Below are 17,916 nucleotides of genomic sequence, written 5' to 3'. Positions count from 1 at the left end.
AGAATTTGCTTCTCTATATTCTGGAATATCGTACTGCATGCCAATATCAAAAGATCAGAAATTGTATATCTTTACACCTACGATTAAATACAGTCTAAAAGGAGGAAGAAGGAAAATTGGAAGAAACTCATACGATTTCACCATTGATCTTTTAACCAGTTTTAATTTTAACGGCTTTCTGTATTTGAATACAGTACAAGACTTAACGTTTAAAAAGAACTAAACATTATCTGAAATACCAGGGTTCCTACAATCTGGAAAGTTAAGAAGGTTCAGAGATAAAATTTTCTATTTAGAAGTGCATACTGACTTTCTCTAAGCCTTTGAACACTAGTCCTTTCTGTAGAGATTTTAATGTATTAACATCAACGACTCTGTATGTATTAGATCTGTAGGCAAGTTGTTATGAAATCTTATGAATTGACGTGTGAACGAATTAAAGCTCATCCATTTTGGATGCTGATGTGGCGAAATTAGAAGATATCACTGCTAATAGAAATCATGGCATTAGATTTGCAGCCTGTCGTTATCTCGGTTAAATAGGAACATAAGTCAATCGGACTTACTCTGAACAATTGGTTTGGTAACCAAAGGGTACAAGAAAAATTTTCACAATTAAAAATAAAGTCTCGATTCAGGAATATTATGATAGCCAATTACACTCTTTCTGTTATGTATGGAGTTAAAGAAAGGAACAAATCATACATTTCTTAACTTTTATTTGAGGTCCTGATGAAACACTTCGGGCCGCCATCACTCCTCTAAAGCATTAAAAACAAAGAAAACAATACTACATCAAAAACTCAGCAAACTGACTTTGACGCATTGTTGCTCAATTATTAAAGTATCAGCTTTCAAAAGGTGAGTCACCTAAATATAATATAGTTATTAAATTAGGAAACAAGTTATTTTATCGTGACACTGTGCAACAGTGAATTTTTTTACAGAAATGTAAATGCTCATCCTTTATTGATTTTTGGGCGCTGAACACGAAACTGACAACAAAAATGTGCTCCTGGCTAAGATTTACATGTTATATATAACGCTATAATAAAGAAATTTTAAAGTCACAACACATTGAAATGATTACGGAAATAAATATAGCTATTCTTTATAATTTCTTGGATGCTGAACAATAAAATGACAATGATAATATGCTCCTAGCTCAGATTTAGTGGTAATTGCATAATTTACCTTTTGCATATAACACTATTATAATGAAATTGTAAAGGTAAAAGTCACCAAACTTTGAAATGATTACGTAAATAGAAATATCTGTCCCTTATAAGTTTTTGGGCGCTGAACACGAAAATCACAATAAATACGTGTTCCGAATTCAGACTTAGTACTAATTACACAATTTACATTTTGCATATAACGCTATGATAATGAAACTGTAAAGGTAAAAGTAACAAACATTAACATAATTACGGAAATAAAAATAGCTGTCTCTTAACACTGAATATGAATATAAAAAATATAACGTCCTCCTGGCACACTATCGGTGTAATAGCACTCTTAACATTTTGCATATAGCGCTACAGGACAAGAACTGTATTGATAGAAGTTACCTAAGGTAGCTGTTTTAAACACGCCGTCTCTTTGCTTGTTTCTTGTGAGGAACATCTGGAGCATCTCTTGGAATCATCCAGCAGAAATCCACTAACATTGAAACTAACCACTTTCCTTTATAATGTTTTTCCATCGCAGAAATGTCCTGGTGAAGACGTTCTCCTTGCTCGTCACTAAAAGATCCACAATTCACTGGGAAGACATCAAGGTGGGAATGGAGGAAATGCATTTTGAGTGACATATTGCACCCAAGTTTCTCGTAGGCAGATAGCAATTCTTCTACTAATTCTTTGTAATTTTCGGCTCGGTGGTTGCCTAAGAATCTGGTACAAACATTGCGGAAACAATGCCACGCATGGCGCTCATCACCACTGAGAATAGATTCAAACACCTCGTCTTGCAATAGCTTGCGTATTTGCGGACCAATAAAGAATCCCTGCTTAATCTTTTCTGTACTTAGATGCAGAAACTTTGGCACAAGTATGTTTATTCCTGTTCATGACCTTCACAAATGCCTTCATGAGTCCAAGTCTGATGTGCAATGGTGGTAGCACAATGCTTTATGGGTTCACGAGAGGTACATTTGAAATGTTTTTTCGCCTGGCAACAAAGCTGTTCGTCACGGCCATTCCTTTTGAGTGTAATGAACATTCTTTGCACGACTATCCTACTCCATATATAACAGCTGTATTTTGTACAGCCATCCTGTAGACCAAGCAAAATTGCGATCACCTTGAAATCACCACAAACTAACCACTTGTGTTCACGATATTTTATAAGATCCAGAACGCGTTCCAAAATGGGATAACTTTCTTTATCTAGGGGTGCATAAGCAACAGGGATTGATGCTGATATCTCCTTACTGTTGTACAGGAGCACAGCCGTAAGGCTTGTTTTGGAGGCGTCTATAAACAGTCTCCAATCTTCGACTTTGTACGGAATCTTCAGTTTCTGCATCAAACCTGGAACATCATTGCAAAATACTAACTCATTGGTGCAGCAGAAATATTTTGCAAGATCTTTTTGACGATCGCGTAGAGTTGATACCCTAACTGTATCCTCCAGAAGGTTCCACTGCTGTAACCTAGATGCTAAGAGCACAGTTTCATTCTTTGGCAGTTCCAAATCTCTAATCAGGTCATGAAGCCCCGCTTGTGTGAGTCGGTGTGGTTCAGGATAGTTGGTTTTCGGCTCAAATGAAGGATCAGTGCCACTGGTATGTGGAGAAGGTTCACCTTCATTTTCATTCTCTGATCACTTTCCGTCGGAATGGTAACCGGGGGATCGGGAACAGGTAATCCTTCTCCATGGGCCAGTGGACGAATGACAGATGGTATCACTGGGTATTCGATCTTCTTCTTCGTATTTATACCTTTCTTCAAGCAGGGTAGCATGCAAAAGTAGCAGTCTGTACTATGGTTTGTTGGTTCACGCCAAATGGCAGCACAGCAAAGCGCATGGAAACGTTCTTCCCATGCATCCAGGCATTGAGAGTAGATGAACAACTCGTACAACAAACGTGGGGAGCCCATGATTTATCCTGGTCTCCAACACAACACCCAAAGTATAGTAAATATGCTCTTCGCACTGCAGCAGTCAGTGGCCGCTTCCTGGAATCACAAATCACGTCCGCACATATGTAGCACACACTGTGTATCGAATTTTTACAAACGCGGGGCATTGCTGCACTTTCCTTGAATCACTGACACTTCGCAATGAAAACAATATGTACAACAGCGATAATATCCTCACTCTACTTTCAAACTGCTGGTTCACCAGTAAACAGTCTGCCAAACTACTGCTTGAAGCACGCCATGAATACGATTAGAGAAGTTCAGTGGAACTAGTTGCAACTTGCAACCATTGCCTCACGTGACTCATGAGACGCTCGCACAACCTGTTGATAACATGCAACGTTGTCAAGTCGAATATGCAGCAAATACTTGTTAAGAACGACACTTTGTATCGTGTAAAACAATAATTTCAAATCGTGTACTTATAATGTCCCATAGCGTTATATGCAAAATATAAAACGCTAAATTATGCAGAAACCTGAGCCAGGAGAGAATTTTTAAGTGTGATTTTCGCGTTCTGTGGCCAAAAATCAACAAAGAAAGGCTACTTTCGTTTCGGTAAAAAATAAAAAGTGAAAAATGCTGAACAGTGAGCACCAAGCGTCGAAATCATAGCTCAGTACCTGTGCACGGAGATGCATTTTCTTTCTTTGGTGTACGTGTGTTAGTCGTAGTATTAGTTTTAGTTTAGGAACGGCTCTGGTGCTACTTGGTGACACGCTTGCGTGCTTCAAAGGGTTAAACATAGTGTGCTTGCACTCGCATGTAACAAGCTATTTCTTTTACACACACACACAAAACGTAAATTTTGGTCTGAGAAGTTTTATCTTGAACACAATACAGAAATTCAGACCTGTCATTAAAATTTTCTCAGCTGAATCTATTAAGATAGCCAGTACAAAAAAATCTCAATACCTGAATATCTTCTAATAACTCTGGATCTTGCCAATCTGGACGACTTTCTTCTTGACTGATATTCTTTGCATTAACTTCTAAGTTTCCTTCTTCTTTCACAGAATTTTCAGGTTCTCCCATTGCATTACGAGGAATGATTGGACCATGGAAAGGACACTGTAAAAAGCAAAAAGTATAATATTTAGTTCTGATATCGAAGAGGAAGGAAAACTTTCCTATAAATACATTTATGACAAGACGATGTTTAGTACTAAACACACACACACTCAGAAACTGATTTTTTTTTTTTTTTTTTTGGTAACACAATACAATAAATTAAGTTAGAACTACGAGCGTTGCTAATGAAGAGGTTTGTTACAATTTATTCATACCTCCATTCAATCTATAGTTTTACTTTTTAGTATCTTTCTCACTTTTATCTATGATATTTTATTTACTTAAATTTCTCAGATACTATGTACAAGAATTGCTTTCAAATTATCTCTTGTTCCTATGTTAATAAAACCTCTGTGATAATAACCCACTCCTCTTTTGAAGGCCAAACACATTACTTAATACAACAGGTTATATCAACTACAAAGACTAATAGGTTTCTATACAGACGAAATGTAAAGGAAGCGCAGAAACTAAAAGTTGCACCAATGAGGCAATTGTTTGTGATGTGTTTGCTAGCAAATTAGTCGTGTTGTGCGAAGTCTAATGGCGCCGAAAGTGAATCGACTCTAGGAAGGCTACATTATAGGACTTCAATGTTTCCAGCATTGTTAAACAGAGTCACGAACACGTATTTGTTATTGGACGCTCCGCCGTGAATTCCCTAATGTGGCGAAGTGCATCGCAACCACCGCGGACTGTGTACTACCAATTAAACCACCAAAACGGATCCCATTGAAGCTGACAACACCAAGCGTTATTCGGAACCCAGATATTGACAACATCAGAGAATTCACGGACACAGCATGCTATGGCCATTTGGTTCTGCGATCCCAACCAACCATTTACCATTCATTTGACAAAACGTTATGTCTCAAAATGTTCCATAAGGAGAGTGTTCACCATATGGATGAATTAAGACGAACGTCAATCATACTGTGGAACAGAAAAAGTAACTGCTGAAAGTTGTACGAGCACCATCTGGCAGGGGATCAATGAAAGTCTGTAGTAAGCGTAATCGAGGCGTGACAGATTGTGGAAAGATTTTAGCATTTACGTACAGAAGTGTCTATGCAAAACTAAGAAGCAATTTTATTCTTAAGTCCACTGAAAATTACTTTTGAGGTTTCACGGTTATAGCTGAATTTTGTTACAGGGAAAACTTGAAATTACGTTACACTGCCAGTAATGTGAAAATAAGAGCTGAATATTATCAGGAATATGCTTTGACGGATATTTTCAACACAATTCCACACTGTATAAAGTGGACAGCAACCACATGGAACTGCATCAAGGCAAGAGTTCCTGTCACATTCAAATCATCGCTGGCATTCTACAGACGGCTATTCCCTTCACGGAAAGCTCAGTAAAAAATCCCGGTATCAGTCCAATAGGCAACTATGTTTTCTGAAACAACACCTTCCTTTTCGTAAGATGTAGATAGCTTTCGGCCTCCAGAAAGCATTCTAACTGTAGTGGTTTATAATACCCCTTGTACATCTGTAAAGAAGTCTTATTTATTAGAAAGTGTGCTGTCGGGTAATCGTCAATAGTGCTTGAGATAACGTAGAACAAAAACGATGGTGGAATGGTGGTCTGTTATAGGTGAGCGGACACTTCAAAGCCGTGTATATAGAAACATATCAGCCTCTCTATCCCTGGGGACTTAATGTTCTTATTAATTTGCCTCCCGCGATGTAAGATTTCTTGAAGTATTGGACTCTCATTTACTTCCACTTCGTGGTGAAATAGCTATTAATACGTTTTTTGTCTATGCTTATTTGTATCCATTTCTAGCCTTGGCAATATTAACCATCTTTGGCCTCCGAGAGGCAATGGTACAACGAATACCTTTTTTCCAACTGAAATATTTTCGAGTATTTAATTCTCCGATGCCTGGATGCAACACTATATTCAGTATATTCTCAACTTCGATGGGACACGCAAACCTCCTCGCTTGGCACTCTGTTTTCGACAAATATACAACTTTAATTCTTACAGTTAAGTTTAACTGATGTTGTCACTGAAACTTCGAGACGAATGTATTTTATCCATGAGAATAACTACCCTTGCCTTTATAGTAGTTATCAACCTTTTTTGACCGACGACACACTTCACTAAACACCCATGATATAGCAATTACTTCTTAATTATTATTATTATTAATAATAATAATAATAATAATAAGTCTGGCTGCAGTGGCTCAGTGGCTGAACGCTCATCTCTGGTGCGTGGGGTCCCTAGTTCGATCTGTCCCTGCCTAGTGGCCAATGTAACAAATTTCTGATTTTTTCTACTGTTATGTTTTGTACTAGTTGAACTGTACTAGTGTACTGTTTTTTAAAAGATTAATTGAAGATTCCTTTTCCATATTTAATATTTTATCTTTATATTATATAAACACAAATCTTACTTTGTATCTGTCTTTCCTGGGACATAACTTCCCATTCGGAAGGGGTGCTCTACAAGACCATTTCACAGGTTCAAACTTCCCAGAAAACTCAATTACTCGTGTCCGAAGACTGGCGACTCCTTCAGGTACTGGAACCTCTTCCATATCATCAGCCGCAGATGTCCAAAATCTATGACATTCAGGTTTCACACTGAAGATGGAAAAAATATTCAATGAATGTACAGAAGAACAAAGAAGAAAAGATAAGTACTATGCTCACAGATTTACCTAGTTAAACATTTATGTTGTTTTTCGATATAGTAAACAAATGGATACGAATGGGCTACATATTGTATTTCCTTCGCATTCAGATGAGCACACATCTGATTTCCCAATCTGTATTTTGTCCTATTTTCTACAGGTCATATTAGGAAAATATTGGTTTGGTATCCTGGATTTTAATAAAAGCAGCTTCTTTCTTCATTTTCCTTCTCAAAAGTTGAACATTAAAATTTACATAATAAAGTATTTTTTTTTAAGTATTATTATAAAGAAACTGTTGCCTATAATATAGTGTTACGAAGCCTGTCGTAAATTCTAAATGTAATAATATAGGCCAGTGATTCCGAACGGTGTGTCGGGAATCCCATAGAGTGTATCGGAAAATTTTAGAATTTAAAAGTTATGAAGCATTTAATAAGGGTCTATCCAGTTTGCCATAAGGACTAGACTGTGTCAAGTGATCAGGTCATAAGTCACGTTGCATGCTAAATCGAGTCTGGAGATTCCAAATCCAAGCACGTAACCTCCGTGTGGGGTGTCCTGGGTAATTCGAAGAAGATGCATGTACTTTATCATTATTATTGATTTTACTCTAACAACTTGACTTCTGACACTGTTCTATCCATATTTACCTTACGTGTTATACATCGGTTTTTAAGCTCTTTATTATGTCTTTGCAATAAACTTTCAATTAGCCATCACCTTATTATAGTTTTTAAGATATGTGGACGACTTCATTTTTTTCATTCATTTTAATGTTCATTTTTCGTGATTTTTTACTATGTTCCATCCATTTTAGGACAATTTGCTTTTGGAATATAGAATTTACATAGCCTCTTCTACATTTGAGCTGAATTTCAACCATCTCCTTCTTTTTGGTTTTTGAGATAAGTGGATGAATTATTTGTTTTTCATTGATTTTCCATTGTCATTAATGTTAATCTTTCGTGCTTTCTCACTATGTTCCATCCACTTTAGGACCATTTACTTTTTTAATACAGAATCTACATAGTTTCTTCTATATTTAAGGTAATTTTCAGTCATCTCCCTCGTTTGGTTTTTGAAATAAGTGGGGGAATTATTTATTTTCCATTGACATTAATGTTAATGTTTCACGCTTTTTGACTACATTCCAGCCATTTTAGGACAATTTACTTTTGGAATATAAAATCTACACCGTCTCTTCTACGTTTGAGCTGAATTTTAGCCATCTCCCTGTTTTGGTTTTTGAGATAAGTGGAGGAATTATTTGTTTTTCATTGATTTCCCATTGACATTAATGTTAATGTTTCGTGCTTTTTGACTATATTCCATCCATTTTAGGACAATTTGCTTTCGAAATCTAGAATTTACATAGTCTCTTCTACATTTGAGCTGAATTTCTCTTTTAAAGCTTGTTCACATCATTGAAACCGGATAGGCCTTTAGTTAAAATCAATTTTCAGACAGAGTGTACCAGTCAACGCCTCCAGTGGCACTATGTAGTACTTAGTACTACGCACAGAGTCACAACTTTATAGACATTTATATTCCTGAACTATTATAATTTATAATATTATTAATAAAAATCAAACAAGTGTGTTGTGGTGTCGGGGACGCTCAGTAAAGAACATCCTCAGTAATAAATAAATAAATAAATAAATAAAAGGCTACGGTGCTTTTGTGCAAAAATTGCACAAATAAAGGCAAAAATCCTGCTGAAGCAACGGCTACCACGTTCGGCTTCGGTGACCAACTCAGGTTCGATTCTAAATGGGAATCAAGACTATTCAATGATACTATCTTGAAAACAAGTAAAGAACTACTTGAACACAAATGTAGAAATAACAATAACACTGACAGTCGACGTATTGGTCATGTATCATTAGGTTGAACGTACAATCTAAATTAGTTTTTCTATTTGTTTATTTGTTTGTCAGTAAGGCGAAAAAAAGCAACCACTATAATTGGATCAAAATAAGAAACGAATTGACATTTGGAGGAGAACGCGTTGCCCTGTTGCCACGTCGTAAGTATTTCTCTGAGGCGTCTGCTGTGCTCCTTTAGCGTTGGTTGATAAACACACTTTTGAACATATGTTAGAAGGAGGAAACATTAAAACGTTGTTGTCTCTTTCTACAGAAACCCTCCATTTGTAACTATCACCACAACGACCCTTCTCTCGATGACCTCAATAACTTTGTGATGTAGCTTCCCTTATCAACACAAATTCCTAATTGGTTTTGAACTGTCAATTCGTTTCTAATTTTGCTTCATGTATAACATTTCTTGTTTGTGGTTCCGAAATCTTATTTTAGAATCGTTTGATGGTATTAAGTAAGTAAAAGAAAAAAAATGAAATGAAATCTTTAAAGTTTTACTTCCCACGGTTATGCCGCTTAGGCTAAAGGAGACGGTGATGATGAGAGGTGAGTGAAACGGTGGAATGAAGAAAGTGGGAGGAAACGGGAGAACCCCGAGAAAACCCACGAGCATGGTGTTTGTCTATCACAAAATCCACACGGCGCGACCTGGGATTGAACCACGAACCTCAAGCACCGGAGGTGAACGCTCTACCACTGAGCCACCGCGCTCCCGTAACTAAAAGAAAAATAATGAACATCTAACACGTGTTAATACTGGATTCATAACAAAAACCAATTAACGTAATGCCTCCACATTATTTCATATTGGCGCTTACGTGTCTAAAGTATTTAATTTTTTCATTATTTTAAATTTTACGATATACTACTGACTTCTACATATAAGTAAACATCATGAAAAGTACAAATTAACGATGGATAAAATAATTGAAGAAGTTTTAAAGAAAAACGGTACGAGGAAGAAAATAATACATACGGTACTAATCCATTACCATGTTAATAAGAAGCGAACCTACGACCGAAATCGCAATTTTGCGATCCAATAATGGGCACTGTATCACTTTAAGTTACCGTTTCTCAAACTATTTTCAAGTCCGGACCACCTGTATTAGTTAGAATGTTCTTCAGACTATGCAACTCTTGTCCCCTTCGAAAGCAAATCTATTATTTTACTTGGTGTATGTTAGTACCAGCATACTTTGGTACTTTTAAAAACTATTAATTAAAATTCCTTAATTTGATATTGGTATTAGTAGAGAAAACGTGCATATTTTTAAAAACCATGTTTTATTATGATTCACTCATATAACCTATTACAATCTATTATATAAAATTGAAAGTGATTATGTTTGTGACTTCATAACTCTTTCCCCACCCTACCGATCTTAATCAAAGTTTCAACATAGATGAGGTTCGGGCCTGGGGTGGTTTTTATCATTTCACTTTGACGCTGCAACTTAGGGTAGGGGAAGGGGAGAGATTTAAAAATGATCGAAAATGGCCGGTATTAGTATCGAATCCATAGTTTTTGGGATCGCTGAGATGAACAGTGACACTTCCTATACAGTTTAAATACAAATTCAGCCCCGTAGTTTAGGGGAGGGGGAGATATATTAAAATGATCGATACTAGTATCGAATCCATAGTTTTCGGGATCGTTGAAACGAACAATGACACTTCCGATGCCGTTTAAATCCAAATTCCACCCCCATTGCCCTTTATGTTCAAAATGAAACTACTTTACCCGTGCGAAGAACGGGCAATCCTTTAGTTATATCTAATGTATACCTGTTATCGATTCTCAACTATAGTGTGTGGTAAACAACTCACTCGATTTTTTTTTTTTTTTGACTAAGTTTGGCAGAGTTCGAAAACCATTTGTAGGCCGCGAACCACCGTTTGAGAGAAATGCTAACTTGAGTCACCATAGTGCTTTGAATTTTGTATCATTTATATTAAAAATGATATCGTACAGATTAAAAATGTATTAATACTTACGTCAGCATAGTTGGAGCAACAACATTTTCATCTTCCCAGTGATAGAGGTCAACATCAAAAGGCAATTTCGGGGCTACAGCAAGTAACTTTTCCTTTCGACTTTTCTTACTATCGTCTGACTTTTCTGTAGTTGGTTTTGAAATATCCTCTTTCTTTATTTTCGTAATTGTATTTGAATCTTCCTGTTTTCCGTGTTCCGTACTCGCTTCCATTTTGCCTGAAGGTAGTCCTGACGTTGAGGGCCCATCTTCCGTTTTTATATTACACTTCGATTTCTTCTTTCGGTCGTTACTCTTTGAAGACTCATCGGCAGGTCTTTTACATTTTTGCTCAGATTTCAGAGTTTTAGATATAAATGTTGACATAGCAGTTGTTGGATCCTTCAATGAAAACAAAGTACATCTTAGACATTTTCAGAACAGTACAGTCTTATCAAGCGTCATATCTCAAATTACTCAAATGTTCTTATCAATCTTACCTTCAATATATCAGGAGGGACATGGTTACAAAAAAACATCTGGCTACACTACTCACACAGAGATTCAAATTAATTTTCTGTTGAGTAATGATGATGACGTTCTGATTAAGGAGAATCTATCGAAAAGAAAACCTAAAACACCCATAAAAAGATTATTAGTAAAATAAGTTACTGCACTAATATTAGGGCTACATGCATTGCTATATGATGAAATAATATGGAATCTACAGCTATTGGGAAAGGTATGCAATCATAAATATCGATAAAAATTTTTACGCATTATTCAGAAATTATCACTATTGAGGCACAAAAAACAATGTTCAGATCATGTTGAAAATGAATTGAAATCTTTAAGTTTTACGTCACACGATTATGCAGGCTCTAAAGGAGACAGTGATGATGAGAAATGAATGAAATGGTGGAATGAAGAAAGTGGGAGGAAACGGGAGAACCCGAGAAAACCCACGCACATGGTGTCTGTCCACCACAAAGCTCACTTGGTGCGAGTTAGAATCGAACCAAATACCCCATGTACCAGGGGTGAACGCTCTACTACTGAGCCACCGCGGCCCCATGTGAAGATCATGTTGTGAAAAAGGACTTGAGCCATTATGAGTCCCTGAGAATAAGTGGGCGAGTATCCTTCACTATGGAAATAGTGAAAGAAAGATTGATAAATACCATTAAGTGAGTAATTTGAGGTATGAAGATGTCACTGACACTTTTGTCAACTGACATATAAAAGTTACTGAACTAGACACATACGTTTCAGGTTTCTTTCTCCCTCGAAACCTTTCTGAGAGCAAAGTAGGTAACTCCAATCTTCTTACTATTGTGGGATACAGTAAGAAGACTATAACAAAAGTTGCTACTTGAAAGACGTAAATTGCATAGTTGATAGAATGATCAGTATCAGTTAAACTGCGCATCATACCTTTTGCAAAAAGTTGATTTTAGTTTAGTTGTAGAAGATGACTTAATACCTCCCTTTATCAGGAATTAGATTCCATTTTTACTCACAGAAAGGATAAAGAACTATAAACACTGCAGCACACGTTTCTCATAAAGTAAATTTTGATACAGTTTTCAGAAGTTAGGTTATCAACTTTTCTCTAAGGATTCCAAAGGAAGGGCTGAATTTTAGCACACGTATCCAATTTAGCAACTTTTAGATCCCACTGATAGCTAACATTGGAACCACCTGATTAAAGTATAAAAATTCGTGATACACGTACAACGATAATGTATAATTCTTATGTACTTTTAAGTATTATTTGTATTTACGGACAAAATGAGCTATTTTAAAAGGCACAAGCTACGAAGAAGAAGAAATTATATAAAGAAATAATTTAAATATTTTGTATCATATTGAGATTTTGTTATCGTTGCTATGACGATTTGTTTACTTGTTTTAATGTTGTTGCTATAGTAACTAGAAAGATATAGATGTAACGAGGAACCATCTTGTGTAATCTGTATGCACAATATTTTAAGGTGTCGAACAAGATATATGTTGAAGAATAATATATATATATATATATATATATATATATGAAGTGCATTAATGTGTTGAATTATTCCAGATAATCTCGTGTATTGCCTAAACATTTAGAATCAGGGCATGTGTAACACAGTTCGCGACAGAATTAGCGTTACAGATTATATGGTGCCGAAACCGTAGACTTTGTTACTTTGGAGATCAGTTAGAAGTAAAAGTAAACTATCTCTCATCACCACAGATTATTTATTGCTTCGTAATAAAAGAAAAATCTACAGAAGACCCATAATGAATGTGAATACCGGAATTGAAGAAGTTGATGTTCCTGGAAGTGAAACTTCATCAGATGTAGTTAAACTTTTATAACAGCTAGGACAACAAATTAATTCCATGTCACAACAGATGGATACCAGATTGAAACAAATGGATTCTAAATTAGACACCAGGTTGGAACAAGTGACACGAAACATTGATTCCAAATTGAACACCAGATTGGAACAAATGGATTCCAAATTAGACACCAGGTTGGAACAAGTGACACTACAAATAGGACATGAGTTGGATACCAGATTGGAACAAATGGATTCCAAATTAGACACCAGGTTGGAACAAGTGACACGACAAATAGGACATGAATTGTTTTCCAGATTGGAACAGATAAATACCAAATCGGAAGTAACTGACAATAGGATAGAACAGATTGTTCATAGCTTTGCATTGGTGAAAAGTAATGTTGACGTAGTTGAAACCCAAGTCAACGAACATGCCAATCAAATTCAAAGATTGCAGGAAGAAATCCATATTATTAAGGAGAAGATCAGTGCGGTCAACTGTACTCCTGATCTTGCCCTCAGTGTGAACCAAGACACTGCGAAGAAGGCAACAATTCATCCGAAATCTGTTCTGACAGGGAGGACGTCATTTCAAATACGGAGAATGAAGAAAGGAGGATACCTCGCAGGAATTATACGCACCGAAAACTACATCTGAAGGTGAAATTCAGTGAAATAAGGTCACTAATTAAACTCAGTGGCAGATCAGAAGACATCCCTGCAAGCATGTTTCTAGAAAATTTTTAGCAAGAATGCGAGTTAATTGGCATAGGTAAGGCCAATTTTCTTAAGATAATACTGCATATTTTGTATGTTCTGTTTGTAGTTCGACACCTGAAGCAATTAGCAATAGTTTGCGTAACTATTTTGATTTCAAAAATGCCTTGCTAGCTAATTTCGAAAATGACTTCGTTAGCAGACAGGGATGCTCAGATCAGGAATCGACGTTTTGATCCGAAAGTCGATAAAAGCCTTACTGATTTTGTGATCATAGTGTATAATGATTTGAAACAAATCAATCCTTGTCAACAGGAGTCGCGTATTATCGTCTCAGTGAGAATATTACTACCGTTTAAGCTTCAGCAAGTAAATCTCGTTACAATGTATAAATTTCAATCATTTAATTATGATTGTTCAAAATTATGAACGTCAAATTAGATTGCAAAGTAATAGAAATCAAGCTAACTATGTTCCTGTTCGAAATATACATGTTAGAGAGAAATGTAATCCTAGTACAAGATGTAATGTTAGATTTACCCGTAACGACAATACGACAGAACCTAACTTCAGAAGAAACAGTAATAATAATAATACCGTTTCTAGAAATAATGTAAATAATCGAGCTAATTTCTCACGAAATCCCCGATTTCGTAATAATTACTTAGGTGGCAGATATTTTCGAAATAGAAACCAAAGAAGTAGTGAAGTTAACAACACGCAGGACTGTAATCAAGATTGTGCTATTTAATGTAACCTAATCGAATTTTCTAGTAATGTCACTCTTTGAGTTTTACGTCCCACGATTATGCCGGTTAGGCTAAAGGAGACGGTGATGATGAGTAATGAATGAAATGATGGAATGAAGAAAGTGGGAGGAAACGGGAGAACCCCGAGAAAACCCACGCACACGGTGTTTGTCCACCACAAAGTTCACTTGGCGGGGGCTGAGATTGAACCCGGGACCCCAAGCACCAGAGGTGAACGCTCTACCACTGAGCCACCGCGGCCCCTTGAAGTGGATTGGATTAAAGCCAACTTAGTAAGGATTCGCAAGAAAATAAAAACAGTAATTTAAACTTAAATGACAATGTTTTAAATCCTTTAAATGATAGTAACTAATAATAATATATATTTGAAAGTGTTATTCTTTTTGTGATATTAATTGTTTTTTTTTTTTTGTTTCACTTTGAATCTTGTTCTGATTTCATTGTAATTCTACTTCGCTCATATTCTATGAATTACATCTATGCATCGATACAAATATTGTCTATCAAATTTATGCTAACTATGCCCGAATAAATGAAATAGGTTAACTTGTATTTTAACGTACATCAACTTTATTGTTAATATGTGTAAATGGCATCGAATTAAAGAATTTATGTAGGACCTAAGATTAACCAACAAACGTACCACATTTTGAATATCTCCTTATCGTCGGTAATTTTATAGACTTAAAATAAAATTGATTATGGAATAAATATAAAAATGATATTGAGGTAAAATGATATGTTATTTTATGAATTGTAATTTTTTATATATATACGAAGGTTATTCAAAAACTAAGGTAACTATTGTATACGAAATGCCTAACGGTCCAGGATTTATTTCTTTAATTGTGATCAATGTAAAGAAGTCACAGTAATTCGGGAGCCATTATAAAACGATAATGTATAATTCTTATGTACTTTTAAGTATTATTTGTATACTTACGGGCAAAATGAGCTATTTAAAAAGGCACAAGCTATCAAGAAGAAGAAATTATATAAAGAAATAATTGAAATATTTTGTATTATAATGCTATGCATTATATTATATTATATTTGTATTGCTATGTATTATAATTGTATATTGTATTGTATTATAATATTTTGTATTATCGTTGCTATGACGATTTGTTTACTTGTTTTAATGTCGTTGCTATAGTAACTAGAAAGATATAGATGTAACGAGGAACCATCTTGTGTAATCTGTATGTACAATATTTTAAGGTGTCGAACAAGATGTACGTTGAAGAATAATAATATATATATGAAGTGCATTAATGTGCTGAATTATTCCAGATAATCTCGTGTATTGCCTAAACATTTAGAATCAGGGCATATGTAACATAGTTCACGATAGAATGAGCGTTACACACGAAGATTGTTCATACTTGAGTTATTTATCCCATAGCGTCTGTCAGCATTTATACATCATAGATAATAATCATATACGTACTAGTTAATATCTAATTTTCTGAAACGTAGTGATGGCTAATGTTTTTATGAATTAAATGGCCACAAATTAAGGCTAGCTTAACATACGTGACCGTTTTTACTAACGAAGACGTTCCACCAGTTTTTCATTTTTTTATGACTTCTCTTTACAATTAGAATACATAAATAAATAAATGTAGACTCATATTTTTGTTAAGAATCCCACACGGATATTGAACTTAGAAAACCAAACATTAGCTTCTGACCAACCAAGATTCTTGTTAGGTTACAGAGAAATTTGCTACATTTCTGTACTATTAACTCCTCTTTACAGACTAAACTTCAGTCTTGCTTACAAACTAACATGAAATTTCTCAGAACAATACTACACGTAATTCATTCCACTTGGACTACCAGGTCATGGCTCCGACTACAGAAACCTCAAGGGGTATATTTAATCAAGATCATTACAATAACTTCCCTAGATCATTTAATAAACTAAATATTTCGCAAACATTCTATTATAACATATACATAAGTCGTCTTCGTGTGATCATCTCTCGAGACCGCATGTTAGGCAAAATGCCTATTTCTTAATACTGTAGATATGATAAAATGGACCATACTGAAGTTTATTGGAGGAGTCTTTGCTTCAATTTAGGCAAAATTTATTTTGCCTATTTCACTCTATAGTGTCTAGGACCTTCTGATAATCTTGCACTCACTATCTTGCGATCTTCTATAACATTACTCCAGGTTTCGAAAACCAATTTTTCAACATGGCGTCAGTCGTGTTAATAGGCAAATTTAATATGCCAGGTAAGATGCTTTATATGGTTTTGACGGTTAATAAAGTATTTTACGGATGAAACCGCTAGAACTAAACTATATTTCATGCCCGGAAAAACTAATCATACATTATACAATAAAGTCTTATCTATTTTAGCTTCATAACCGAAATCCGGGTTTGTTTACATTTTGCAAAAATCGAACATAGGCCTCCTAGTGTTTTTCTACGTATTTCTGTTCTTTAACCTTCTTATTCGGAATTTGACTTCTTATGACTTCTATTGCTGTCTGAAGTAGGTTATTATATTCGTAATGAATTATAGCATATTCTATAATAGTTTACATTTACATGTAATATTGCAGTATGATATTGATATATAGCACATTATCTGGTATATAGCACGTTATTTACAATTATCACTACATGGCCATACGACCTTAACAGGTTACTTAAACACATTCATACACATGCGAGACCAACTGTTCAGCATGCTCAAAACGAAAATAAGGTTGCCTCATCAATAAGCTCCCTTGTACATATGAACCCCGGTCTAGTGCATCTACATTTAAACAAGTAGTTCAACGTTCAGAGTTGAGAAAAGCAGGTAATATATTGTCTAAAGTAAGCATTTCTGGACCCCATGTTATTCAACTCTTTCTTCTTTTTTCTCCTATTATTATTATTATAGACCCTAGAAACTCACTGAGTAAATCGTTATGGATAGATTTTGTGCTGCCAGATTTTGGTCAAGGGAAATTTTAGGTGGCGAGATTTTGGCTACGCCACGCAAGATTCTGGCTAGGCACGTTTTTATCCCCGTGTGATTACGGACGCCGAGATTTTGGCCATGCAAGATTTTGGACCCACGAGATTTTTGCTTGCGGGATTTTGTCCGTATACCTAGTGAACCCTTCTCAGAGTCTACTTAGTTTCGGCGGCATCAAACTACCCTTGACCACACTACTCTACTGCGTGATTAACGAAATATTGTTGCTTGCCTCATGGTAATTTCAAGTCAATAGGTTACGCATGCGCGGTTCAGTTGTACACAGACTTGCTCCAACCTCTGTATTCTTAGAACGCTAAATCAATCCAGCCCCCTCCCCCCCCCAAAAAAAAAAGAAACGCTATCTCGTATCGTTTTTACTGAATGTA

General features: G+C 35.6%; 1 protein-coding gene across 2 annotated transcripts in view; it reads right to left on the bottom strand.

Moving 5' to 3' along the window:
- Nucleotides 1-17,916, bottom strand: part of LOC145666822 (UV-stimulated scaffold protein A-like) — a 60,191-nt gene that overhangs the window by 4,784 nt on the left and 37,491 nt on the right. For both annotated transcript variants that reach the window (XM_081734391.1, XM_081734390.1), the window contains exons 10-12: nt 10,749-11,128; nt 6,628-6,817; nt 4,062-4,217 (exon numbers count right to left, since the gene is read on the bottom strand). In XM_081734391.1, the coding sequence (XP_081590517.1) occupies nt 4,062-4,217; nt 6,628-6,817; nt 10,749-11,128 (726 nt within the window). The remainder of the gene's footprint in view (nt 1-4,061; nt 4,218-6,627; nt 6,818-10,748; nt 11,129-17,916) is intronic.

This window comes from Thermobia domestica, chromosome 12 (genome assembly GCF_964235325.1).
Source record: "Thermobia domestica chromosome 12, izTheDome1.hap1.1, whole genome shotgun sequence".
NCBI classification, from domain to species: domain Eukaryota; kingdom Metazoa; phylum Arthropoda; class Insecta; order Zygentoma; family Lepismatidae; genus Thermobia; species Thermobia domestica.
The sequence above is the reverse complement of the archived record's forward strand: the minus strand, read 5'-3'. Positions and strand labels throughout refer to the sequence as shown.